Consider the following 26,841-nt stretch of genomic DNA (forward strand, 5'->3'; position numbering starts at 1 on the left):
TGTTGTGGGAAAGAGCCGACACCCACAGGCGTGGGCCAGCCCGTACAGAGCTTCCGGAATGTGCACATTCAACCCAGAATGAGTCCCGGGGCAGCAGACGCTCTGGACCCAAAGTGCGTCGAGTGCCTGGAGTGTAGTGAGTGCTTTGGAAGCGTTTGCCGCGAGGGGTACGGATTATCACAAGGGGCGGTGAGGACGGTGAGCGGGGAGCGCCCTGCACCTTCCGTCTCGGGGAGGAGGGCAGGATAGGCTGGGTAGAGATGATCGTTTGTCTTGGGAGCAAAAGCGTGATCTGCGAGGTGCAACCTGGTTTGGGATTCTAAGAGTGGGGGTTACCGGCTGCCCCCCCCCCCCAACACCCAGGACCTTTGTGGCCCCAGGACGTCTGGCAGGTGGGGATGCTTCGGAGGAGTCCCGGAGATGCGCACACAGGGGAGTTGCACATGCTTCCTCCTGGGCTCCCCGAGACAGACAGCCGCCTCGCCGTGGAGCTGGCCGTGCGTGTTGGGGCACAGACCTTCCGTGCCCTCGTTCTGTCGGATGAAGGCAGCCCGCAACCTGCTCCCCAGAGCAGCTGCAGGGCTGGGCCTGCACCTCTTCGGGCTCTCACGGCTCCCTCGTGATGTCCCTTCTGTGCCACTTGTTGCCTTGAAACACGGCGTTAGGGAATTACCCCATCTCCTGGATGAACTCTGTGGGGCAGAGGCTGTGGGAACCAGCTGGTGTGGGCCAAGGGTGTCTGGAGCGGGGGAAACCCAGTGGAGAACTGTTCTTTCCAGAAGCACCAGTTCCCGGAACCATGGCTGTCGCACGCGGCCTCCCGTTTCCAGGCAGGACTCGGGTGAGACCAGACGTTGAGGTGCCCGGTGTTTCTCTGGAAGGTTATCAGGACTGGAAACTCCCGGGCCAAACCCGAATCGATCGATCACATCAGGGTTTTGTCATCTTTTCTCCAGAAGCTGCTCTGAGGCCCCGTTAGCAATTCTCTCAGCTGCATTTCGACACGGGTATGCCTGTGCGCTCATGCCTGCGTGAGCCATGCCAGTCTTCGGATGGTGAAGCCTCAAAACCTCTTCTTGTGCCAACACCCCGTGCCGCCTCCCTCACCCTGGGTCTGGGGGGACCGGGCACGTTTCCTTTCTGCGTAAAAAGCTCACTCCGTCTCCTCCGCCCACTGTGGAGTGGGTGTCTCCCGGCCCCTTCCCTTTGGCTTTGCGGGCAAGCTCTGGAGTTCCTAGCGGGGACAGTGCGGTTAAATGGCACACGCATGGGATTTGGAGTTGGACGGGCGTGAGTTGGAAGACCGCCCTTGGATACCTGGCTTCGTGGTGTAAGGCTGAGGGCAGGGGTGGAGCAGAGTGCCTGGGGACACGCTGTGTCTCTCCCGTGTCCCACTGCCTCAGTTTCCCCGTCTGTAACGGGAGTCCTTACAATACACATCGTATAGGCTGCTGTGTTAGACAAGTTAACACACGTAAAGGGCCATGTCCACGGTTAGCGCTAAGTACGTGCTTATGACCATCCCTAGTGAAGTAGAAATGACCTCATAAGGCTTTTGTTCAGAAAGTAAACTGTAAGGTCATCGAGGACAGAGACTGTACCTTTGCTTCCTTCGCACCTATCAGAGCTGCCCCGGCTTGCTGCTTGCCGGTATCTTGGGAATAAAAGGAGAGAAATGATAGATCACCACCTTGGTTTTGAATGAGTATTTTCTCCGGGAGCCTGGGTGGCCCAGTCGGTTAAGCGTCCGACTTCGGCTCAGGTCATGATCTCGCGGTTCGTGGGTTCGAGCCCCCATCGGGCTCTGTGCTGACGGCTCGGAGCCTAGAGCCTGCTTCGGATTCTGTGTCTGCCTCTCTCTCTGCCCCTCCCCCACTTTCTCTCTCTCTCTCTCTTTTTCTCTCTCTCAAAAATAAATAAAACGTCAAATGAGTATTTTCTTATCCGAAGAACTACAGATCTGACACCCAGCTTAACGGGCCTTTTCTCCTACCTGAGACATTCTCTTCAGGTGTTTTCCTCTTAGTCTGTAAGATTTGGGTTTTGTTTTGTTTTGTTTTGTTTTGTTTTGTTTTTTTTCTCAATGTTTATTTATTTTTGGGACAGAGAGAGACAGAGCATGAGCGGGGGAGGGGCAGAGAGAGAGGGAGACACAGAATCTGAAACAGGCTCCAGGCTCCGAGCCATCAGCCCAGAGCCTGACGCGGGGCTCGAACTCACGGACCGCAAGATCGTGACCTGGCTGAAGTTGGACACTTAACCCACTGCGCCACCCAGGTGCCCCAAATGTGTTTTTTTTTTTTTTTTATTGAAGTGAAATTCACATGACCTAAAATGAACCATTTTAAAGCGAACAATTCAGTGACAATTAGTACCTTAAAAAAAATTTTTTTTAATGTTTTATTTATTTTTGAGACAGAGAGAGACAGAGCATGAGCAGGGGAGGGGCAGAGAGAGAGGGAGACACAGAATCTGAAGTGGGCTCCAGGCTCCGAGCTGTCAGCACAGAGCCCGATGCGGCGCTCAAACTCACAAACCAAGAGATCATGACCTGAGCTGAAGCTGGACGCTTAACCTACCGAGCCAGCCAGGCACCCCGATGTTTATTTATTTTTGAGAAAGAGAGAGAGAACAGGCAGAGGAGGGGCAGAGGAGGGAGACTAGAGGATCCAAAGCCGACTCCACGCTGACAGCAGAGAGGCTGACTCAGGGCTCGATCCCATGAACTGTGAGATCCTGACCTGAGCCCAAACTAAGAGTCGGACACTTAACCTAGAGAACCACCAGACGCCCCTAGGCTTGAGTGTAACATTTTTTTAAAAGACAGAGAAAAAAGGAAAGAAACAAGAAAAGAGGAAACCACCGTGTTGCTGGCGGGGTTGCAGACCTCACTGCTCTTTAGGGCCAGCACCTCTGCAAATGCCAAGGTCATGGCGAAGGGCAGGGTGTTCAGGGCCCTGCTGGCTGTACCCAGGCTGGGGGGTCGCTCCGGAGGGCGTCTCTGAGGGACGAGGGACGTGAAAACATTATAGACTCGTAAGGGCTTTCTTTTTAGTACAGTTGGTCCTCGTAGGGGGGAGAGAGGCTGCAGGTGGAGTCCCTTTATTTATTTATTTTTAAATGTTTTATTTATTTTTAAGAGACAGGGCACACAAGCAGGGAGGGGCAGAGAGAGAGGGGGACAGAGGATCCAAGCAGGCTCCGCGTCGACAGCAGAGAGCCTGATGCGGGGCTCAAACGCACAAACCTTGAGATCATGACCTGAAGTCATGGCTCTTAGCCCACACTGACTGAGCCACCCAGGCGCCCCAGGTGGAGTCCCTTTTAAACACTGTTTTAAGCCTCTCTGTCCCAAGTCTTGTGACAGAATTGCTGGATCTGAGTGAGAGGCAGGGATTTGTACGCATTTCCCCATTTTCTTGCCCCAGGCTGGCTTCTGCGGGGGCACAGAAAACAAGGAACTGTCCCCAGGCTGGTCTAAGCCCCTGAGCAAGTACTGCCCCGGGCAGGAGGACTGCCTGGGCAAATGGCCGGTCCTGGTCTAGAGCTGCTGTCACTGGGTTTGGGGACCACCGCCGTCCAGGTCTGGGGTTATGGCGGAGACCTGAGGCTATAGTGCAGGTGGCAGGTGGTGACCCAGACTCTGGAGTGTGGGGGAGGAGTGTTTAAACGTGACTGCTCTCTGTGACCTCATCCCCTGCTTTCACATGGGTCCCCGATGTCACATCTCTTCGTGACACTTCGATGAGCAAACTCCACGTCAGCATGTTATCTTTAAAACTGTTGGGAAGGTGCCACTTTTGGTGACATCCCACCCCACCCCTCACTTCCCAGTAATGGTTATTTTGAGGTTTGGTTACATTTTCTATTAAAAAAAAATTTTTTTTAACATATATTCATTTTTGAGAGAGAAACAGAGCCTGAGTGGGAGAGGGGCAGAGAGAGAGGGAGACACAGAATCGGGAGCGGGCTCCAGGCTCCGAGCTGTAGCCCAGAGCCCGACGCGGGGCTCGAACTCACGGGCCGTGAGATCATGACCTGAGCCGAAGTCGGTGCTCAACCGACTGAGCCACCCAGGGGCCCCGAGGTTGGGTTACATTTTCAATGAAGTTGTTGGGAAGGAAAGACCCTTCTCTTCCCCTCTCCTCCCCCCTCCCCGCCCTCCCTCCTCCCCTCCACCCTGTATTTGTAGAGCCCAGTTTTAGGAGCCCGAGATAAGCGGTGAGCGACAGGCAAAGCCTTCCTCCCAGGGAGCTTGCATGGAGGGAAGTTGGCCCAGAAAGAAAGGACATAAAAATAAACCAGGTAATTCGGGTTGGGATCAGTGTTACCAACTATGCACTCAGGGTGTCTGATGAGAGGGCAGCGGAGGCCCCCTTGCGGGAAAACTGAACGGGGAGGATGGGCCATGCAAAGGTCTGGGTGAGCGTGCCAGGTGCAGGCCGACCTTGGGAAGGAGCTGGCAATCTGCAGATCCTAAAAAAGACCCAGAAGCCCCCTGTGCTGGCGCCTGAGGGAGGCAGGGAAGGAGAGGCCTGAAAGGCGGACTGCGAGGGAGCGCGCTTTCAGGGCGCACCAGGCAATCATTTTAGGGTGTTAAGCAGTGGTCAGAGGAGCACTTTTAAAGGCCCCCCCACCCCCCTCCCACCGGCCCCTAGGTGAGGATGGGTCATATGTGGAGAGGAGGAGAGAGGCGCTGAGCCCGGCTTTGCTCTGCTGACCTGGCGCCTGTGGGCCAGTCCCTTATCCACCCCAGGACCTTGGGCTTCGCTCTGCCCGGCATGGCTGAGCTCGCCCGCCGGGCTCCCAGCAGCCTGGATGCACATGGTTCTGAGGTGCTTACCTGACCTTTAAGCCACCTGTCCTCCCTGCCCTCCCGGCCAGCCTGGCCACCCATCCTGTCACAGCTCTGCTCATTCTAGACTCCAGATTGTCATCCTTTTGAAACTTTTAATGTTAAATATTAACATTAAGTTTTAATAATAAAAATCTCCAATATAAAGGAAAATGAAAAGGACAGTATACTCAATTGTTATTAGCATTTTGCCATTTTTGTTTGTACTCGCTCTGTCTATAAAGAAGGTGGGTTTTTTTTTTTTTGAGTCATTCTAAGGGTGTAGATATTATTATAGTTTATTATAAACACTATAGCATACATCTCTCAAGAATAAAAACATTCTTGGGGCGCCTGGGTGGTTCAGTCGGTGAAGCGTCTGACTTTGGCCCAGGTCAGGATCTCATGGTCCATGAGTTCGAGCCCCACGTGGGGCTCTGTGCTGATGGCTCAGAGCCTGGAGCCTGCTTCCCATTCTGTGTCTGCCTCTCTCTCTGCCCCTCCCCCACTCACGCTCTGTCTGTCTGTCTCTCTCTTTCAAAAAAAAGAATACCAGCATTCTTAATGTAACAAAAACTTTCTTTTTTTTTTTAAGTTTATTTATTTTGACAGAGAATATGCACACGTGCATGTGTGCTTATGTGAGTCAGGGAGGGGCAGAGACATAGGGAGAGAGAAAGAATACCAAGCAGGCTCCTCCCTGTCCCTGTCAGCCCAGAGCCCCAACGTGGGGTTTGATCTCATGAACTGTGAGATTATGATGGGAGCCAAAATCAAGAGTCTGATGCTTAAGCAACTGAGCTTAACCAAGTGGGCCCCTAAAATCTTTCTGAACGTAGTAAAAATATATTCTAAATGTAACAAAAATGTCTATTTTTTTTTTATTATGTAATAGACAATGGAAGATTATTTAGGTGTAAAAGAAGGAAATCTGCCATTTTGACAACGTGGGTTGATCTTGTAGACATCATGCTAGGTAAAAGGAGTGAGACAAAGACAAATATTATATGATCTCACTTATATGTGGAATCTAAAAAAAAAAAAAGAAGTTCTAGATGCAGAGAACAGAGTGGTGGTTGCCAGGGGTAGGGGTGGGGGAAATGGGTGAAGGGGTCCAAAGGTGCAAACTTCCAGTCATGAGATAAGTAAGCTCTAAGGCACGGAACTCACAGCACGGTGACTATAATTAACAACACCGTCTTGTGCGTTTGAAAGTTGATAAGAGAGCAGATCTTAAAAATTCTCATCACACACACACACAAAGGGTAGCTATGTGTGAAGTGAGGTCTGAATTGTGGGTATCGTTTCCCAATAAATACATGTGTCAAATTGTTATGTTGTACGCCTTCAGTGAATACAATGTTATATGCCAATACAACCGGAAGAAAAAAAAGAACAAAAACATTCCTCTACATGGCTGTAATCCAGAAAATGGACAACGATACCCCCCCCCCCCCCATGGCATTTTACAGGCAGCTCCTATCAAGTTTCTCTAATTAGCCCCCAAATGTGCTCTTGGCACGTTTGAACTGGAATCCAGCCAAGGGTCGCGTATTACATTTGGGTTGTCTCTTTAGTGTCCTCTAGTGTAGAATATCCCCCACTATGCCACTTTTTGCTCAGCTATTGACTTTTTGAAGAACTACACCAGTTGTGGTGGAATGTCGTAGAATGTTGTCAGATGGTTTGTTAAGATTATTTCCTTGTGGTGTCAGTTAATCTGTTCTGTCAGCTGTATTTCCTGTAACCTGGAAATTAGGTCCAGAGGCATGATGAGATTCAGGTTCAATGCTCTTGATAAGAATCCTTGATGATATCAACTTCGCATAATCCCATCGGGAGACCCACGTGGCCAGTTGCGACATTAAGCGTAATCACGTTCCTTCAGGGCAAGAAAATGGCTAGACTTCTTTTATATTTCTCCACAGTGTCTAAAAAAAAAAAGGCTGGGCATCCAGTAATGTGTAGTAGATACAGCCGATTCTGGTCATTGGCAATAGTTACTCTATAAAGTCACCATGAACGCTGGATCGCGGAATACCGAACCATTGCTTCTAGGGGATCTGCAGAGTTAGACTCCTGTGAGCCTCTGGTTACATTTTTGCCAACAGATCACTACAGAACCTTGTTTTGTCCTTGTGTGTTTCTGTTTAAAGACGTCTTGTGTACTGTGGTTTTTGATTCGTTAACACGGAGCTCATGGCAGACCGCACCGTAACTCGTTCCTGAATGAAGCTTGTTCTAACACTTGTATTTGCTCCATGGGGCACATCACAGCCTTTTTGCACTTGGAAGAGGTAGCCAGCCCTTCAGTCTTACTCTTGGGGACCATCTGACACAGCAAAATCACCAATAGAAAGCACAGAAATGCCAAAACTGTAGCACTCAATGGACGGTGGAAAGGAAGGCACTCGCTTGCAGTACGAGAGCCAAACCAAGGAGGCCGCCTTCTTCAACCTCAGCTAGGGATGTGCGTGTTGCAAAACACAAAGTTTTGGAGCACCTTGGAATGTCCACGAGTGACCGCTTAAGAGCCACGGGTATTGATTTTAGAGATACAAATTTTAGTGACTGGATGCATGCAAAATGTGGGATAAACAGGATCAACAGGACCCACTAACTATTCTGGATGAAGACAATTAGCTGTGTGACCTTGGATTAGTTGCACGACCCTTCTGAGCTTCATTTTCCTAACCTGTCCCTTCACTGGGTGGTCTTGGAGCTTTTCCCAGCCCTGGGATCCTGGGGACTGGGTGGGAATCGAGTTTCTCTCGGTTTGGCTTTCTGGGGATAGAGGGACCCCATCACCTTTCTTTCTGTGCAGGTTTGTGGATTTCCATGCAGCCGCCTCCACCTGCTCCCCCTCCCGGGCCTCCCTGCTCACCGGTCGGCTCGGCCTTCGCAACGGAGTCACGCACAACTTTGCGGTCACTTCCGTGGGGGGTCTTCCGCTCAATGAGACCACCTTGGCTGAGGTGCTGCGGCAAGCTGGCTATGTCACTGGGATGATAGGTAACCCTGGAGCTCCGCAGCCGCGACCCCCACCTGCCATAGCACTTACGGGGTGCCCGCTTTGTGTTTGGGTAGCCCCAACGTGCCACCACCCTCTTCTGTTCATGTCTGCTTTTTGTTGATTTCCTGTCAGTGTTAGGAAGGCTCTCAGCTATAAGTAACTGAAGAGACCTAACAGGGAAGCAGAACCATCAGTGGAGTGGTTTTCCTCCCATTGTAACAAGCTTAGAGGCGAGTGATTGCTTTCATTGGCTGGGCGGCTCAAGGAAACCGTTTCTGTTTTTTCTGCTCTTTTTGTCCTCCCGCTTGTTGCCTCTTGGTTGCAACAGAGCTGCTCAGTACCATTCACCATAATTTGGCCTCAAGGAAGAGGAAACAGACGGGAGGAGGTGCCTGCCTCCCGTGGCCTCCTGTATTCACTTCTGAGAGAGCAAATCTGTTCTCAGACACTCCCCCTCCCTCCGGGCAGAAACGGACTTAAATCTTCTCGGTGGATTTCTATGGCCACACCTTGCCGCAGGGAAGGCTGGGAAAACTGGGGTTAGGATTACAATGATCGACTTGGATTTGGGCACGGGTCTCCGATCCCCTGAACAAAACCGAAGTTCTGTTAGCAGGACAAGTGGGGGCATGGGTGTAAGGTAGGCAAACAGCGGCATCTGCCACGCCGTCCAGTGGCTTCCTTTCTTCTTAAATTTCTGGAGGCACCTCTTACTCAACATGTGCTACACGCCGGGTAGTGAGCTAAGTTTTTCTTTGCATCAGGGTAGGGAGATCCCTTGTGAGATGATAATTTCCCCCAGGATGTATGTTAGAAGGTTGACTTTCAGACGGGCGGAGAGACCTGTTCAGTGTCGCCCACCCTGTGGCGGGAGGATCTAGACAGGTGTCTCTGCCCAGCCTCGCTCCGATGCTTTGCTCCACCGCTGGCCTTCCCTCCAGAGGCCGAGGCAACGCAGCAGTCCCAACAGCACCCTTAGGCTGCCTGTGCTTGTTGTTCTGACTTTCCAAGAGCCGGGTCCACTGGGATTCCTGCCTCCCTTCTTACACGATGTGGCAAGGGAGGGTTTCCAACAAATAGGATGGCGGCGAGGGTCCCTGTGGGGGTGTTCTGGGTGCCTGGAGCGCCCGTGTTAACCTGTAGGAGGCTCCGGTTTCTGGTGTCGGCCCCACCTTCTCCTCTGGATCGAGGAGCCCCACATACTTTTATAGAAGGTCAGACTGGAGCGTGGCATTCATTCATTGTCCCAGGCGGGCGAGCCCCAGGGGGAGGCGCTACAAACTAAGATCTCTCCTTTTCCATCCCTTCCTGCCCGTACCCCGGAGGTATAATTACCCTGAAGCTCCCACGAGGGGCTGAGTATCCTTATTGGCCCCATCACACGCATCCCTGTTTTGGTCACGGCCTGGGAGGGTTTGGCCCCTGGGACTCGGCTGGGCTGTACCTGAGCTGGGTTTGCTGTGGCTTGCCCTTCCCTCTTCATGCCCTTGAACTCCCAGTGAGCCACTGATTGCACATTAACTCTCCCTTCCCCATCCGGTCTACCTTTTGCATCTTAGAGGCTGGATATTGGCCACGTTGTGTTGTGACTATGAGTTCCCTGTAAGCATGCTTGTGGGAAAAACAAAACACCCACCGAAGCGATCTCAAGACCGTGGGCACCACCCACACTTTGCTTCTAACCTTGGTTTAGGGTCTTGTATACATACCACTAGGTCCTCCTTTTAACCCCTTCCTCATATCTTATATTTCTTCTTTTGACATTTTTTAAAGTTGTATTTATTTATTTTGAGAGAGAGAGGGAGAGAGAGAGAGTACCAAGCAGGCTCCTCATTGTGAGCCCAATGCGGGGCTTGAACCCACGAACCACAAGATCATGACCTGAACTGAAGTCAGACTCTTAACCGACAGAGCCGCCACCCAGGGGCCCCTTGTTTTATATCTCTGTGTAATACAGTTTTACCTATTTATTAGAATTTTAATGATCTTAGAAATAGCTTAAACGTTTTACTTATTTATTTTTTAATTTTTCTTAGTGCTTATTTTTGAGGGAGAGAGAGAGAGAGACAGAGCATGAGCAGGGGAAGGGCAGAAAGAGAGAGGGAGACACAGAATGTGAAGCAGGCTCCAGGCTCTGAGCTGTCAGCACAGAGCCCGATGCGGGGCTCGAACTCACAAACGGCGAGATCATGACGGGAGCCGAAGTCGGATGCTTAACCGACTGAGCCACCTTATTTTATAAGGTGCCCCTTATTTTATAGTTCTGTGTAATACATTTTATCTATTTATTAGAATTTTAATAATCTTAGAAACAACTTAAACATTTTAATATAATTTTGGATTTCCACGTGATGCTTAATCCAAGCCTTCCACATGAGTGCTTAACCCATTTCCCCTCTATCTTATGTTACATTTTTTTTTTCAAACCCACAGAGCAGTTGCAAAAAGGGAATAATAGACACCCCTGTACCCTTTACCTAGATTCCCTGGTTATTACCTTTTGCTACATGCATTTGTCTCTAAAAGGGAGTTTGGTAGTATTTCATCGAGGCCTTGCAAAGTAACTTGCTTCAGCCACAGTCCTGCGGTTGCCCGTTTCTTTCTTTCCCTTGGGCGTCATTCAGTGCTGCCGCTGTTAAGATCCGTGTACCGCGTTCTCTGCCCCTTGCCTCGTGGCTGGTTTCCCTGGGATCCCTGCTTCTCAAAGCGGAATTAGCAGGTCAGAAAGCTCAAACGTGGTCAGAGTTTTTGCCGCACATCACCCAGTCATTCTCCGCAAAGAAACGCATTTACAGAGCGAGGCGCAGCCGTGAATTTTAACTTCCTCCTTTGCTGTCCGGGTGAGGGTCTCTACACTGGGGCAGCAGCAGGCCGGGGTGGGGGGTGGGGAGGTGGTCCCTGTGCAGGCTCCGTGGGCTGCTGATGTTGGTCAGAGAGCATGATGAAACCAGAAGGGAACCAGGCATCTCCAAGTCTATCTGGAGCGCGCACCTGTCCTCCGAGCTTCGGCAGGGGCCCCAGCGCAGGAGGATAGAGCAGGTGCAGTGGGCTACATGGGGTCGCTGTGGGCACTGAATGCTCTTAGAGGAGCAGGAGCTCAGCCTGCTGGCTTCTCTGGGCCCTTGGGAAAGGCTTGTCTTCCTTTTCACCCTGTGCTTTCCTGGGTAGAACCTGACTCATCCTGGCTCCCTCTCAGTCCCAGAGAGCGAGGCTTGGCTTTCACCCAGCATTTACAGCCTCTCTTTGCTCGTCCTCAGGAAAGGACAGCACTGATGGGGAACTGAGTATGTGATCAGCTCCCCAAAGGCGCTGGGAGCCCCCATGGGGATTCGTCTGAAAGTCTCTCTCTTGCTTTCCTACAGGCAAATGGCATCTCGGGCACCATGAATCTTACCACCCCAACTTCCGCGGTAAGAATTCTTTGGGGAATTTGCTACCTGGGAAACAGGAAGTAAAGATCTTGGTGTAACAGGATTCCATTAACATTTAAGCCATCCTGCGCCTGGGGTACACCTCTCCCGAGTTAGGACATCTTTATTCACAGGGTCACTTAGGTGCATTAGGGGGACCCAGGGCTCCCCTTGGTGTCATGCCCTTCTCGCGTGGCATCTTTCCTGGACACCCCCCTCTTTGGTGTCTGTTTGCCCTTTCTGGCCTTCCCATCGTGAGCCCATCCGTGGCCACGTCTCAGGGAACATTTGGCCCCGTGAGGTCCAGACATGTCCAGTGTCATAGCAAGTACAAATTGTCCCGAGGGTTCACAGAAGCAGATCATCCACCCAAACGGGAGATGCTCTCTCTTGCCTTCTTCCTGCAGCCGTTCACCGCCTCAGATTTCCGACGCTCGGGGCCTTGGAGAATAGGCCAAGATCGAGCTGCCTGAGCCAACGATCTGAAAGTCAGTGTGCTGACGGATAAGCTCTCTGAATGTCCAATTCACCGAATTTTCGATGGCTTTCCAAAGTTGTGGTTTTTGCCTCTGCTCTCCCCCTGACCTGCCTCTTTCATTACGTCAACTTCCATGGCTTCTCCCCTGTCGCTACTTGGCATGCGCTTCTCTGCTACCCTGCTATTGGAGAAACAAATGGATGGCTTTCTCCTTGAACACGGTTCTCTATTTTGTAGACTTCTCCCCTCCTCCGTCCCAATGTCTCCCTCTATTTCCATGCAATGTTCTCTCCTAGACATGGGGGAACATGTGTGTCTGAAGATCTTTGCGTTTGGAGAATGGCTTTCAGAGAACCAGCCTGCAACCAGCCTTCAGCCTCGGGCTCCCGCTGGGAGAGCACCCTCTCCAACTCCCTCCGCCTCTCCGGTGCTCCTTCCTCCCCCTCTCTTCCCTTGTGCCCCATTTTCCAATTGGGCTGCCGTGGCATCTTCTACATGTGCTTTTTAAGAACGGCAGGTGAAGGAAGTGTGGACCTGGCTTTTCCACTGACTAAAAATTAGTGCAGAACTTACTTTTCCCACTTGGTCTTTCTTCCTCCTTGACAAGTGAGGAGGTTGACCCAGATCAGGGTGTCGACACCTTGAGTGCGTATTTCTGGAGTTCCTGTGATGAGGGATACTGAGAGTGGATCTTGCTCAGCAGGAAGTGGTGCCATCTTGGATGCGTGGCGTCTGCCATTGGGACTGAGAAGCGAGAGCACCTGCCATATACTTGTGTCCCTGGACCAGATAGTCTGGAAAGGCCTGCCGACTTGGGCATTCTGAGGCGCCTTGTTTCCCATCTCCAGGTTTACTCATATCGCCTCCTGCTTCTTGTATCTCTTCCCTGGTACCCTGTCCTCGTTCTCCATTCCCCGCATCCCAACCTCTTACAGTTTCATCTATATATCTTGCTTCCCCTTCAGTCTCTTGAGGGCAGTCTCTTTTCTTCCTTGAAGTACCATGCATGTTCTTGATTTTCATCAAATGCTTACGGAGTGTGTTCATAACTGCACCGGGATGGTAGGTGTTCAATAATTCTCTCCACTTCCTCCCACTCTGGGTTAACTCTAATCCCAAGATGTTTTGCAAATCTAGTCTCGCAGCCAGAACCCAGCAAAGAGTTTTCGTTGCATACTACAAAGGGATATTAATCAAATCCTCTTTTAATTATATACTCCACAGCACTGCAGTATTAAATCATGGAAAATTAAATTTTTGTCCTGGGTGTAAGAATGCAGGCTCACAGCACAGAAGCCAAGTGGGGGTGCTCACCGATTGCTTCTCTTCCAGGTTTTGATTACTACTTTGGAATCCCATACAGCCACGACATGGGCTGCACCGATACCCCGGGCTACAACCACCCTCCTTGTCCAGCGTGTCCACGGGGGGACGGGGATGGACCGTCAAGGTAATCCCATCCAAGGAACAGAGAGTGGGCTCCAGAGCAAGGTGAAGTCCTAAGGGTGTAGTCCCCCAGGAGGGGGCGGGGAAGGGAAGCCTTAGCTGGCTCATGAATAACACGGTAGTTAACATAATAATGGCCGTTTATTGAGAAATTGTCACGGGCTCTGGAAGCCATGGGACCACTGCGTGCGGTGGGTATTTATCCTGACCTTGCAAGTAAGGAAACCAGTGAAGGTACAGGGAAGGACCCGCTTGCCCAGGTCACCCCGGAGCTGTAAGAGGTAGAGACACGGGTTCCCCGTCTGGGTCCCTCTGAGTCTAGAGCCTACTCGCTGCACGAAGGGTGGTCGCTGGCCCAGCAGCGTGGCAGTCATCCGGGTGCCTGTTAGAACAGCAGACTTTCAGACGCCCACCCCTCCATCCCAGGCCTCCCTTTTCGCAAGACGCCAGGTGGCTTCGTGTGCACGTCGCAGGGGGAGAAGTGAAGTGTGATACGTCTCGTCGCTGCCCTCCTTACCAGCTGCGGCTTGGGGGGCACATCTGTGGTCACACTTGGTATGACATGTCAGCCAGACCCCTTTAAATCCATGTTAAATCGAATAGAAAAGAAAAGGGGGGGGGTGGCTTAGTGGGAGACGGGGGGAAGGGAGATATTTTAGCTGATGGTGGAGTTGCCACAAGGTCATAAAAACCTAAAACACGTGACACCAACGATGGGGTTAGCATGAGGATGCCCAGTAGAGTCCTAACCTTTTCCTCTTTTTCACAGACTGTGGCCCTTGACGATTATTGACCCCAGTCTCACCTTGTCCCCCAAGCTTTTGTAAGGGGGGGCGGGGTTTGCATCAAAGTGTGATGAGGGATTTCGTCTCTTTCCGATGCTTATCTGCACCATGAGGACAGAGTTCCTCCCGGAGATGGCTCTCAGCACCCTTTCTCTCTCCACGTTTCTCGGCTTCTCTCCTGGTCCCGTGGAGGCCAGGGCAGAGGGCCTCGGTGTTTATGGAGTTGCTAGTATGCCGTACAACGTGCAAAGTGCTAACCATTTGTTGTCTTGTTTGACCCTTTCAGAGGGCAGGGGCGCGCTGCAGGTGAGGAGTCGGGCTCTGAGAGCTTAGGTGGGGGCGCCTGGGGCTTAGTCAACTAAGCTCCCGACTCTTGATTTCGGCTCAGGTCATGATCTCCCAGTTCATGAGTTTGACCCCCTCGTCTGGCTCTGCACTGACAGGGTGGAGCCTGCTTGGGATTTTCTGTCTCTCCCTCTCTCTCTGCCCCTCCCCTGCTCCCTCTCTGTCTCTTTCTCAAAAAATAAATAAATAAATAAATAAATCAACTTAAAAAAAAAAAAAAAGAATCGACAGGCGCCTGGGTGGCTCAGTTAGTTCAGCATCTGACTTCGGCTCAGGTCGTGATCTCATGGTTCGTGAGTTGGGGCCCCACGTCGGGCTCCGTGCTGACGGCTCAGAGCCAGGAGCCTGCTTCGTATTCTGCGTCTCCCTCTCTCTCTGCCCCTCCCCTGCTTGCACCTGTGTCTCTCTATCTCTCTCAAAAATAAATAAACATTAAAAAAAAAAAATCTTGCTTTAAAATTAAAAAAAGCTTAGGTGATTTGCCACGGTCACGGCCAGGGTCCTAATTCAGCCACATGTGTTGGGACATTCGCATGCGAGGTTCATCTCCATCTATAAGACCAAGGGCTGAGTTTGACTGGTTTGACTCCCACTTTTGCCAATGGCTAAAGCTTCTCCCAATTCTCCTAACATGGTTTGAAACTTTTAAGTTGTCCCTGGCCATCTGTGTTTTTGTTAGATGTCATGTCACACAGAGTCCCGATGGCCGACCTAGGAAAGCACCAAGCATTAGCACCCCATAGATGGAAGGCATCATTTAGGGAGGTCAGTGGAGAAAGCCAGGGATGGGGACTATTCATTGGCTATGGGACTCTGCTTGAGTAATTTAGTTTGTTTGGACCTCAGTTTCTCTCCCGACAAAATGAGAGGAACGATTTCTGTAGCTCACGGAAGCCTTTGTGAGCTTTGCGGAGTGGCCAGGCCTGTCTGAGGAGCACAAACGTTGTTGGCAGAGAAGAGAAGGTGTTTTATTGGTTTTACCCTTGGAGGAAATGGCAGACTGGACAAATCATCTGGGGCCAGGTTTTTTTTTTTTTTTTTTTTTTTAATTTTTTTTTCAACGTTTATTTATTTTTGGGACAGAGAGAGACAGAGCATGAACGGGGGAGGGGCAGAGAGAGAGGGAGACACAGAATCGGAAACAGGCTCCAGGCTCCGAGCCATCAGCCCAGAGCCTGACGCGGGACTCGAACTCACGGACCGCGAGATCGTGACCTGGCTGAAGTCGGACGCTTAACCGACTGCGCCACCCAGGCGCCCCTGGGGCCAGGTTATTAAGTGTTTTGTCTTTACGTGTGTTGCCGCATAAAAGCATTTTGTTCTACACCACGGCTGTTTCAATCGCGGAAATGAATGCTGTCTGGGGTTCCCGCGCAGGACCCATGAGAGGGACTGTTACACGGACGTGGCCCTTCCTCTGTACGAAAACCTCAACATCGTGAAGCAGCCGGTGAACCTGAGCAGTCTCGCGCAGAAATATGCGGAGAAAGCTACCCAGTTCATCCAACACGCGAGGTAAGGAGTCCCCTGGTCCCCACGTGCTGTCCCCTGGCCTCAGCATTCCCCCCAGCCGTGGTGGCGTTCCCCTGCCCCCAAAGATGGATACATGCGTGTCCCCTGGACACGAAGCTGGAGAAGAGCCTCCCCTGGAGTCTCCAGGCCTGGGGTAGAAATTCCGCAGGGGTGTTCCCAGAGTTCCTAGGAACCCTCCCATCTCCCTGCTCAGATCACGCTCTGCTCTCCTCTCCTATAAGCTCTGGATGGGAGGGTCTGCCTCTATTCTGGGCGCTCAAGGCATTTGTTGATTCATTAATTGACAGGGTGTATTAGCTTCTTGTTGCTGCTGTAACAAATGTTCCACCACCTTATTGGCTAAAACAACAGCAGTTTATTCTCCTGTAGACCTGGAGGCTGGACACCCAAAATGAGTCTCATGGGGCTAAAATCAAAGGTATCAACACAGCTGTTTCCTTCTGGAGATTCCAGGGGAGAAATGGTTCTTGTCTTTTCTGTCTTCCCCCCCTTTTTTTTTTTAAGTTTACTTATTTATTTTGAGAGAGAGAAAAAGAGCATGCGCACATGGGGGAGGGGCAGAGCGAGCGGGAAAGAGAGAATCCCAAGCGCTTACAGCGCAGAACCCAGAACCCAGTTCGGGGCTTGATCTCACAAACCGTGAGACTGTGACCCGAGCCGAAATCAAGAGTCGGAGGCTTAACCCACCGAGCCACCCAGGCACCCTGTCTCTTCTGTCTTCTGGTGGCTGCTGGCATCCCTTGGCTTCCGGCCACATGATTCTACTCTCCACTTCTATTGTCCCTTTGCCTTCTTGCCTTCTGTAGTCAAATCTCCCTCTGTCTCCCTCTTTTAAGGACACTTGTGATTATATTTAAGGTCTTCCATAATTATTGTGATTATATATAAGAATCTCCCTATCTCAAGATCCTTAATTCAGTGGCATCGCCACTCACAGTTTCCAACAATGAGACCCTAGATACGTTTGGGGGCCGTTATTCAATATAATGCCCACGGGTTGCAAATTCCAGCATCTAGGGGGCCCTGCTCGCTAACCGGACAGAGGGAAGCAGACCGAGTGTAAGGCTTCAGGGAGCGGTGAGCCCTTGAAAGCCCAGGCCACACACAAGACACCTGGCCCTTGCGTGAAATCCCCTGATCCTTCAGTGTTAGAAATGACTCGTTAAAAATAACAAAGAGCAGAAACCGTGCCACGGCGTGCGCCCCGGCCCGGTGCAGATACACAGACGGTGGGGGGCAGGCACGTGCCCACACGGTCGCCCCCACCCCATCACTTCAGCCCTGCCCTGACCCTTCACAGCTCCCTTTTCTCTGGCCTCTCATGAGCCCCTGTGTGCGCGGCTCAACTTTCTCTCAAGACTGCAGACTCCTCCAGGGCAGTGGAACAGCTTCCAGCAGTTTCTCTCGAATGCCCCACAGCCTTAACCTCAGAGGGCAAGAAATAACATGCCGGGTGCCTGTTTGCCTGTGCAGAATAAAAAACAGACTCCACCTGTGGAAAACAGATCACATCAGTCCTTGAACGTGCAAGGATGCCCCCAAGCCCTTGCTCAACCACAGATTTTTCTGGAGAGCAGGGCTACAGGCGGAGCAGAGGCAGCAATTTTTTCTTGATAATAAAACCTACTTACGGCCTAAATCTGGAGGGCAGCCTATTGGGGCTTCAGGGATTGCATCTTATAAGTTTTTCAGGCCTTCCTGAGAAACACTGGCTTTTTTTCAGATGGCTCATGTAAACGGGCAAAGCTCCCTCGCCCATCTGGAGGGTTGAACACGTCTCTGCTCCCTGGGGCTGCGAGATGGTTCAGCTCCCCGTGCCCTGTGACAGGTGGATGCTTCATGGCTGGGGGGGACAGTTCAGTCGTGCTTTTGGTGTCCGAGGAGGGGTAGCGGCCGGCTGGGGACTGCTGAATGCTCTCCAGGGGGCACGGGCCGCTCCTCCACCAATCAGCTCCAGAACAGAAAATTCCACAAACAATCTCCTTATCGTACGAAGGAAGTGAAGAGTTTTGCTGATTTATTAATCAGTTATTAAGTGAAAAGTCACATGAATCCCGTTGTCTTTTAACTTTACGGGAAACAATCCTGAGGCGTGCTGATTTCTTTAGGATCTGACTTGCCAATTCATCCATGACTTTTGGAGCATCAGCAAGAAAGGTCCCTAGATCTGTACTCCTCCTGTGTGACCCCTGCCCCCAGGGCCTGGGCCCCACTCTCCCCACCCGGACCTGTTTGTCAAAACCGCCAGGAGTCCCTAGGGTGGGATTTCCCGCTTCTGCTCGGCAGGAAGCCCACCTAGACTTCTTTGAAAGTTTTTACTTAGATCTTTAGTTGAATTTAAATTTGTTTATTTATTTATTTTGAGAGAGAGAGTGAGCAAGAGCAGGGGAGGGGCAGAGAGAGAGAGAGAGAGGGAGAGAGGGGGTCCCAAGCAGGCTCCACACTGTCAGCAGAGAGCGCGACGTGGGGCTCAAACTACTGAACCGCGAGATCACGCCCTGAGCCGAAATCAAGAGGCAGACGCTTAACCGGCTTCCCAGATCTTTAGTTGAATTTATTCCCTTGACCTGGCAGCATGCCCAAAGCTAACCCTTGATTTAGATGCTTTAGAGAGCAAGCAAAGCTCCCCATTAGCCAAAAAAAAAAGAGAGAGCAGATGTCATGGGCTCCTGGGTCACGGAGTTGCCAGTCTCCCACACCTCCCAGCCTCTGGGACTGAGAATACAGGGCCCAGCAAGGGGGGCGGTGCTGGGCCTCGGTGTGAACCAAAGCTTAGGATATTTGAAATCAGGGCACGTGGCCAACGTGGCGGGGCCTTCATCACTCAGAACTAGTCCCAGAGATACACAGGTGACAAATAAGCACCTCCCCCACCCCAACCCCGCCTGCCTGGACTGGAGCCCAGGACCCCTGTCAAGGTCTCGGTCCCCTCCTGTACTTGTCTCGAGCCCACCCCACACCGCGCTCTCCCCCTGCTGGTCTGCCCCTCACCTGCCCCTCACCCAGCACCCACCTACACCAACCTGCCACCGGCCTCAGGGCTCCAAGCTCGTGCCCACCCCCCGCCCCTTCTAGCCCCTCTCTCGTGTGCGAATGCTCCGATGAATACAGAGCGAGGGCAAGATGAGCTAGCGAATAGCTGGGCAGTGGGGCCTGGTGTCTTCCTCTCCTGCAGGGTCTCCCCAGTGCCGTTCCGCCTGCCTCCAGTGGCCACCTGCACCGCCCGCCTGTAGACCCCGTCCTGCAGGCGTCACCATCCCGGGGATCTCTTGCCTCACCCCAAAGGCGGCTTGGTCCCCCCAGTTACACCGTCCTACAGCGCCCTGCGTATAGTCCTCCTCCGTCTCTCCTGCTAATCTGTAAATAATTACCTGATTAATTTTTCAGTTGCATTTTCCTCTCCCGTTTCCAATCAGATGTTAAGCTCCAAGGAGGTGGAAATCATATCTGTCATGTTCCTTGCTCTATCTCAGTGCCTGGCGTCTAGTTGGAGCTTCATAAATATTCATCGAATGAGTGAATAATGAGTGAGGGACTTTATCTCGCCCTAAAGATGTGCCCAGTGTTGTGCTAGGGATACAAACAGGAATTAGATCTGTCCTTGCTTTTGAGTAGCTCCCAGGCTAGTGGGGAGACGGAATTGTGGAAAGCTGGCTTTAACACAGGTTGTGCCATCAGTGCTGATGAGTATGGTGAAGGAGGCGGGAAGAGAGGGGCCGGGAGCAGGAAGCCATCCAGGACCTGGGAGCAGAGGAGGCGTGTTGGTGGCATTTGAGCTGGATCTTAAGAATTGACTAAGTGTTTTTAGGCAAAATACCAGGGAGGTTACTGCCAGGAGAGGAATAGCATGACCAAGGCACGGGAGGGCAGAAGGTGAAGTGTGCGAGAAGCTGGCATATAGAGAAAGAGTCTCGAAGCAGGAAGGAGGGGAAGGCTGGAAGGGACCCAGGTTGGGACAGAGTCTGTATTCCCTATTGAGGTTCTGCGTCGAGTCCCAGAGCCCGGGAGGCGCAGGGGACAGGCAACTCTGTGACCCAGGAGCCCATGACATCTGCTCTCTCCTTTTTTGCCAGTAAAGAGCTTTGCTTGCTGTTTAAAATCAAGCCCCTGTGCTCTTCTGAAGTAGGGAACTGGGTTCAAGTGTGGGTGTGAGAATGCTGTCTGTGACGCTGAAGGTCAGAGAAAGGCGGAGAAGTGTGGGAGCAAGTCCAAGCCAAGGGAGACCTCTTGTCCGAGGCTGGAAACCAACCAGGAAGGTGCCTGCTCCTTCTGGCCCTCCGGCCGGGCGCCCACTGGGCACCTTTCATGGGACGTGGGGGCCCCTCACCTGCCACTTTCTATTTCAGATCAGATGGTTTTCTCCGGATTCGGCTGTCCTGGGTTTTTTGTTTTTTGTTTTTAAGTTTGTTTGTTTATTTATTTATTTATTTATTTATTTTGAGAGAGAGTGAGTGTGAGCAGGGGAGGGGCAGAGAGAGAGACAGAGACAGAGACAGAGAGAGGCTCCAAGGTCAGCACAAAGCCCCACGTGGGGCTCAGTCCCACAACCTTGAGATCACGACTTGAACCGAAATTGAGCTGGACGGTTAACCGACTGAGCCACCCAGGTGCCCCTGGCTGTCCTGGGTTTTAATCTTTAGCACATTTCCACGCCGTGCCCTGTCCTCTCTCTCCTGGAATGTCCTGCCTGGCATCTTACCTTTTTTTTTTTTTTTTCTTCTCTGCTCACCACTCCACTCATTCTGCCACACAAATAATATGTATTCCCTTCAGAAATCTCTGAAAACAGAGACCAACAGATAGGGAACAGAAAAATCACCCTAAATGCCACCTCCCAGACATAACCCCTTTCGATAGATTTGAGCAAGTTTTTCTAGCCTCATTCTGTGCTCATTCGTTTCCTCCAGACGCTAACTTTCTGAATTCCAGCACGGCATCAGGGTGCAGGGAAGGAGGTATATCCCTGGACACCATGCATCAAGTGTTATTCGGAATTATCAATAAAAAGACTACCGTTTATTAAATGCTTACTACAGGCAGTTAATAATCACAGCTCTATCAGGGAGGTATAACCGTCCCTATTGTACAGACAACAGAGGTTAAGTTAACTGCCCACGGTTCCACAGCCATGAAATAAAAATTCCAGGGATTTGGGTGTAGGTCTCAGAGCCTGTGCCTCCCATCTGTCTAGGCTGCCTTGTCTCTGAATTGCACATGTCTCGCAGCCACTGGCCCGGGGCGCTGACGGGACTTGGATCATGGGCAGGAGTCTGGGACATGATGACGGGAATGGGACAGTGTGCGCAGCGGGACCCTGCCCTCCACACCAGCCCATACGTGCGGTGAGCTCGTAAACGTGTAAGAGCCAGCACTCTGGGGGGAAAAAAAAGCCCTGATTTGGAACATTTGCCCATTTCCGTAGTATGAATACTCTCACCGTGACTAATTTCAGGCCACCAGAAGATGTCACTGAATGTGGAGATGGTAAGAGATGTGCAGGGGGACACTGCCAGATGGTATTTCTGTCACACGGATACAACAGATCATCTCGACGTGGAATGTAGTAGAATGATCGGGATGTGATAAGTCATAAGAATGTATTGCCTTCGTTTTTCATATAATTTATTTGATCGTAAGTTTATATCATTTAATTTTTAACGATGGCCATGTTTAACAACTGGCTTCAAAATTCCTGAAATTGGACCCAGCTCCGTCCAGCATGCCACCGCAAAATGGTAGCGACCTGTTAGAAAAAGGCGCCCCCTCTGGGTGGGTGCAGATCTCTGCCAGGGCACACAGCTTGGCCGGTGGATTGTGGGCTGGAATTAGGTATCGATTCATTTTCTCAGCAGGACGTCCTGGTGCAGGACAAACCTATGCAACTGTACCTTATTGTCTGTGGGAGAGCAGTCAACAGACGTCAGTCAGCACTATCCAATAGAACCCTCCCCAAGGATAAAAACGTTCTCTGTCTGTGCATTTCAAGATGTAGCCAACCAGCATTGGAGATACTCGGCTAGGGCAACTGAAACACTGAATTAAATAAATATATATATATATATATATATATATATATATATATATACGTATATATATATGTATATATATGTATACGTATATGTATATATACGTATACATATATATGTGTATATGTATATATATGTATACATATATATGTGTATATATATATATAAAAATTTTATATATGTATATGTAGTGGGAAATACACATATCACAGAATTTACCTTTCTAAGTATGCAGTTCGGTGGCTTTATGTACATTTACATTGTCGTGCACCTGTCACCACGGTGCATGTCCAGAATTTTCTTCAGCATCCCAAACTGAAACTCTGTGCTCACTAAACACCAACTCCCTGATTCCCCCATCCCTCCAAGTCCCTGGGACCCACCAATCTAGTTTCTGTCTCTATGAAGCTCACTGCTCTAGGTAGCTTCTATAGATGGAATCATACAGTATTTTGCCCTTTGGCGATTGGCTTATTTCACTTAGCACTGTCTTCAAGGCTCATTTCTGTTGTAGCAGGTGAGACATGGAATTCTTATAATTGTTTGTTCTTTTTCATTTACATTCTAGTGAGTTAACACCCAGTGCAATATTGGTTTCAGGAGGAGAACTCAGTGATTCTTCACTTACAACATCCAGTACTCATCACAACAAGTGCCCTCCTTAGGACCCGTCATCCATCTAGCCCATCCCCCGCCCGCCGAATGCTTAATTTTATCTAACTTTCATTAACTGAATCCTAAACAGCCACATGTGACTCCCATGACTGCTGTGTTGGACGGTGCCATCCTAGAAATGTTGCAGAGAAACTGTTGGTTGAAATGAAGAAGGAGAGGCCCCTGTCGTGGGACATGTGTCCTGAGTTTTATGCCCGACAGCGAGCAGAGTACAGGCAAAGCGGGGCGTCCCTTGTCCCCTGCCAGGGGTCTCCCCCCCCCCCCCCCCCGGGGTCCAGGATGCAGGGGGCTCCGCAGGGTGCAGTTTGAGGCAGAGCTGGGGGCATTGAGAGGACTTGATGAGGGGCGTTGTAAGTCAGGATCAGTAAAAAAAAGCAAGGAGCAACTTGAAAATCAAATCTCTGGGGGAGGGAGGGGCACCTGGGTGGCTCAGTTAAGTGTCCGACTTTGGCTCAGGTCACGGTCTCACCGTCCGTGAGTTCGAGCCCCGCATCGGGCTCTGTGCCGGCCGCTCAGAGCCTGGAGCCTGTTTCGGATTCTGTGTCTCCCTCTCTCTCCGACCCTCCCCCGTTCATGCTCTGTCTCTCTCTGTCTCAAAAATAAACGTCAGAAAAAAAATTTTAAAAGAAAAATCCCTGGGGGAGGGAGCTGGGGTAAAAAGAGCCATGCTTCTATCACGGCTCTGTATGAACTTGACTGAGCTCTCCCCTCGCCCTTACTGTGTCCCCTGGGAGATGCCCTCCCCCCGCAGGCAAGGTCTGTGGGAGGGGGCTCCGGGAAGGTCCCTGCTGCTTCAGGCAGGGGTGAGGCTGCGGTTGTGCAGCCGCCTGAATCCCGATCCTAGCCTGGGAATGGGGGTGGGAGACAGACAGGAAGCAGAGGCCACCCAGGTCCCTCCACGCCCAGGAGGGGGAATCTTCAGGGTGAGAATAGGGGCAGCCAGCGCCTGGGCCTGTAACGGATCCTTGATCTGGATGTTCCGCGGCGGTCATGTGCGTCCTTGGAATGGCCTGTGGTCAACCTGAGTCATCCATTCATCTCTTAGGGAAGGGCCGAGGCTGGGAATGGATGTGACGGCCGGGATCCTGCAAAAGAACAGATGCAATTTTAAAATATGTTTGCACTGGGTTTTAACGTGCAACAGTTAAGACCAAACGCTTTGCTGTCAGCCAGGTGCGAGTTTGAATCCAGACTCTACCACTTACGAATTAGGGAACCTTGGACAAGCCCTGTCCCCCTAAGCCTCCGATGCTTCATCTGGGAAAGGGAACCCGAGGGTTAGTATGAGGGCGAATTTAGTCAGCACGAGTCACATTTCACAGGCTCTCAGTAAGTGTTAAAGGGCAGTAACGATTATTACAATGACTCCCAGTTGTTGATCGGCTAACCGGATTATCTCCACATTCCCTTGGAACGTTGTGGAGCGATGGGTACTTCCTGAGCACCTGGGGCGGGAGGAGTTCTGGGGCTTTTCTCTGAGGCGAGGGAGAGCCACGGAGACCCTCAACAGGCCAGCAGAGCCTTCTGGAGAACTCCCTCTTGGCTTTCCCGTTTCAGTGCCAGCGGAAGGCCCTTCTTGCTGTACGTGGCCCTGGCTCATATGCATGTACCCTTATCCGGGACACGGCTCTCCGCAGACCGACGGGGCCGGAGGCCATATGGTGCAGCTCTCCGGGAGATGGACCGCCTGGTGGGCCAGATCAAGGACAAAGTCGACCGCACGGCAAGAGAAAACACATTCCTCTGGTTTACAGGTGAAGTAGTAACGACACGCTGAGATCTACTCGATAACCCTACCCGCACCCCCTCAAGGGCAGAGTCTGGGCTAAGTGATCCTCTCTCACAGGGCAGGGGGCTTGCTTTGAACTCGGCCTCCTGCTAGTGTTTGTCGGCCCGAGTGCTGAGCACCTGTCCACTGGGGCCTCCAAGGCTGAGCCCCTGGAAAAGTTTGTGCGGAGAGCAGGTGCCCTGCCGGCCTCTTCTGTATTGATTGAGGGCCCTCTGGGTGGCGCTCTCAACTTTTAACGAGTGACTTCGGCGTTGCTGGTGTGTGCAGTCCTCCGGCAGCTCAGGCGCATCGGGTCCCAGGTGCCAGTCTGGAATGGGGACAGTGGTTGAAAACACTGCTCTCAGGTCAGGCAGAGACCCGGTTTGAATCTGGAAAAGGCACTTTAACATCTCTAAGCGTGTTTTCTAAGTGAGCCTCCAATGGCATCTACTGCAAAGCGTGTTGGACGATCGTGAGATAGTGTAGGTGAGGCGCTGGGTGCATCAGAGGCACCCAATAACATAGCTGCGGGTCTGAGGGCCATCGTAAAACTTTATGAAAAGGCAAAAGCATCTGAGCCAAGAACCTCACCCTGGGGCTTAGCTTGGGGCAGGGAAAGCCCACCTCTCTGAAGGCCTCACATAACTGGATGGTTCTTTGAGGGCAGGGATCATAATTGTTTTTACGGGTCCTTCTCCTGCCCAGTCCCCTATGCTGCACAGGGGTATGGGACGAGGGAGGGAGAATTGGCAAAAGAGTCCAGAAGCCCGTTGATCTCTACGTGTTGCTTCTTTTGGTTTCCAGGAGACAACGGCCCGTGGGCTCAGAAGTGTGAGCTGGCCGGGAGCGTGGGTCCCTTCACTGGATCGTGGCAGACTCATCAAGGTAGGGGCTCTGCTGGGCTTGGTGCGTCCCACCGTGGGTGCCGGGCCGAGGCCGAGCTGTGTGGTTCTGTCTCTGGGAGGACCAGCTCACGTGCAGGCCTTCTGGCCGTCGTTAGAATGTTCTGGCCGCAGACGGGTTGCTCGCCAGCCACCAGCTCCCAGGGAAGAAATAAACTGGGAAATAAGAGCGTTTTTGTTCAGCCTCGACCACCCCTTTCTCTCCTCCCCACCCCACCCCTCACCCCTGGACTCCCTCAGGAGACCTGCCCTCAGTCCACGGACCTTCCAGCAAGTACACTTCATCTTGACTTTCATCCCATTGCCCTTGCAAACTTTGGCCTTCTCCTTCCTTTCTTTTCTTTCCTGTTTATCTTTTTTTTCAGTCATCCCTCCCTCCCTCCACCCACGAATTCATTTCATTCATTCAGGAAACATTCAGGGCACAAATACGTTCTCGCTAAACCTTACATTGTTGAAAGGTAGGGAGTAACACCTCTATTTACAGATGAAGAAGGAGAGGGGCCCAGGGAGGCCGAATAACTTGCCCAAGGTCACAGCTTGTGAGGGTGGAGCCAGCCACCCAAGTTGAAGTTGGTGGTCTCCCCACCACATAACGCTGCCTCCCTCCGCCCCCGGCTCGGTGCCCATGTGCTCTGGGAAAGTCTCCCCCTCCGCCCCGGGGACCTCACTTCCTAAGACAGCTGCAGTGCCGGGGACAATTCGGCAGTGAGGACCCCAGGCTTGGAAAATATGCCTGTCGACCCATCAGTTCCTCCTCTTAAAGGAATAATTAGCCAATGTACAATGATGTATGCGAGGGGGTGCTCATTGCATAGGTTGTTTTTTTTTAAGTTTATTTATTGAGAGAGACGGAGAGTGCGTGCGAGAGTTGGGGAGGGGCAGAAAGAGAAGGGGACAGAGGGTCCAAAGAAGACTCTGTGCTGACAGCAGGGAGCCCGATGTGGGGCTCGAACTCACAGACCGTGAGATCGTGACCTGAGCTGAAGTTGGACGCTCAACCGACTGAGCCACCCGGGTGCCCTGCATAGATTTTTTTTTTAAAAAAAGAGTTGGGCTTTACCTGAGTGTCCAGCAAGAGAGGGGTGCTTAAGGAAGATAGGCACATTTAAAGAAATACTAAGGAACCACTGAAATGATGCATATTATTGACCTGGAAACATTTACCTTAAATACTTTTCAGGGGAGTGAAACAGGTTACGAAGGAGTATGCCAAGTATGATTTTATTGTGTCAAGATAAGCATACCAATTCTCAAAAATCTTTTTTAAAAATGTTTATTTATTTATTTTGAGAGAGAGAGAGAGAGAGAGAGAGTGTATGTGTGTGTGTGAGCAGGGGAGGGGCAGAGAGAGAGGAAGAGAGAGAATCCCAAGCAGGCCCTGTACTGTCAGCGCAGAGCCCAGTGCGGGGCTTGAACTCACGAACTGGGAGATTATGACCTCAGCTGAAGTCAAGAGTCAGACGCTTAACCCGACTGAGCCACCCAGGCGCCCCAGTTCTCAGAAAAACCTCGAGGTACCAAAAGTAACAAAAGATTAGGAGTAATTATCTCTAGGTAGGGGAGAGAGGGTTTAAGTGTGTGTGTGTGTGTCCTAAAAGATTAAAATAAGTTTTAAGGAAAGTG

At 51.4% G+C, this 26,841-nt stretch overlaps 1 protein-coding gene across 4 annotated transcripts in view; it reads left to right on the forward strand.

Moving 5' to 3' along the window:
* ARSG (arylsulfatase G) overlaps nt 1–26,841 on the forward strand; it is a 70,464-nt gene that overhangs the window by 15,382 nt on the left and 28,241 nt on the right. For all 4 annotated transcript variants that reach the window (XR_004342921.1, XM_032591216.1, XM_032591215.1 and 1 more), the window contains exons 2-7: nt 7,659–7,846; nt 11,210–11,257; nt 13,068–13,185; nt 15,689–15,826; nt 24,103–24,299; nt 25,118–25,198. Coding sequence is in view for 3 of the 4 variants with exons in the window: in XM_032591216.1 (XP_032447107.1) it covers nt 7,659–7,846; nt 11,210–11,257; nt 13,068–13,185; nt 15,689–15,826; nt 24,103–24,299; nt 25,118–25,198 (770 nt within the window). In the remaining variant the exon portion in view is untranslated. The remainder of the gene's footprint in view (nt 1–7,658; nt 7,847–11,209; nt 11,258–13,067; nt 13,186–15,688; nt 15,827–24,102; nt 24,300–25,117; nt 25,199–26,841) is intronic.

This window comes from Lynx canadensis, chromosome E1 (genome assembly GCF_007474595.2).
Source record: "Lynx canadensis isolate LIC74 chromosome E1, mLynCan4.pri.v2, whole genome shotgun sequence".
Lineage (NCBI taxonomy): Eukaryota > Metazoa > Chordata > Mammalia > Carnivora > Felidae > Lynx > Lynx canadensis.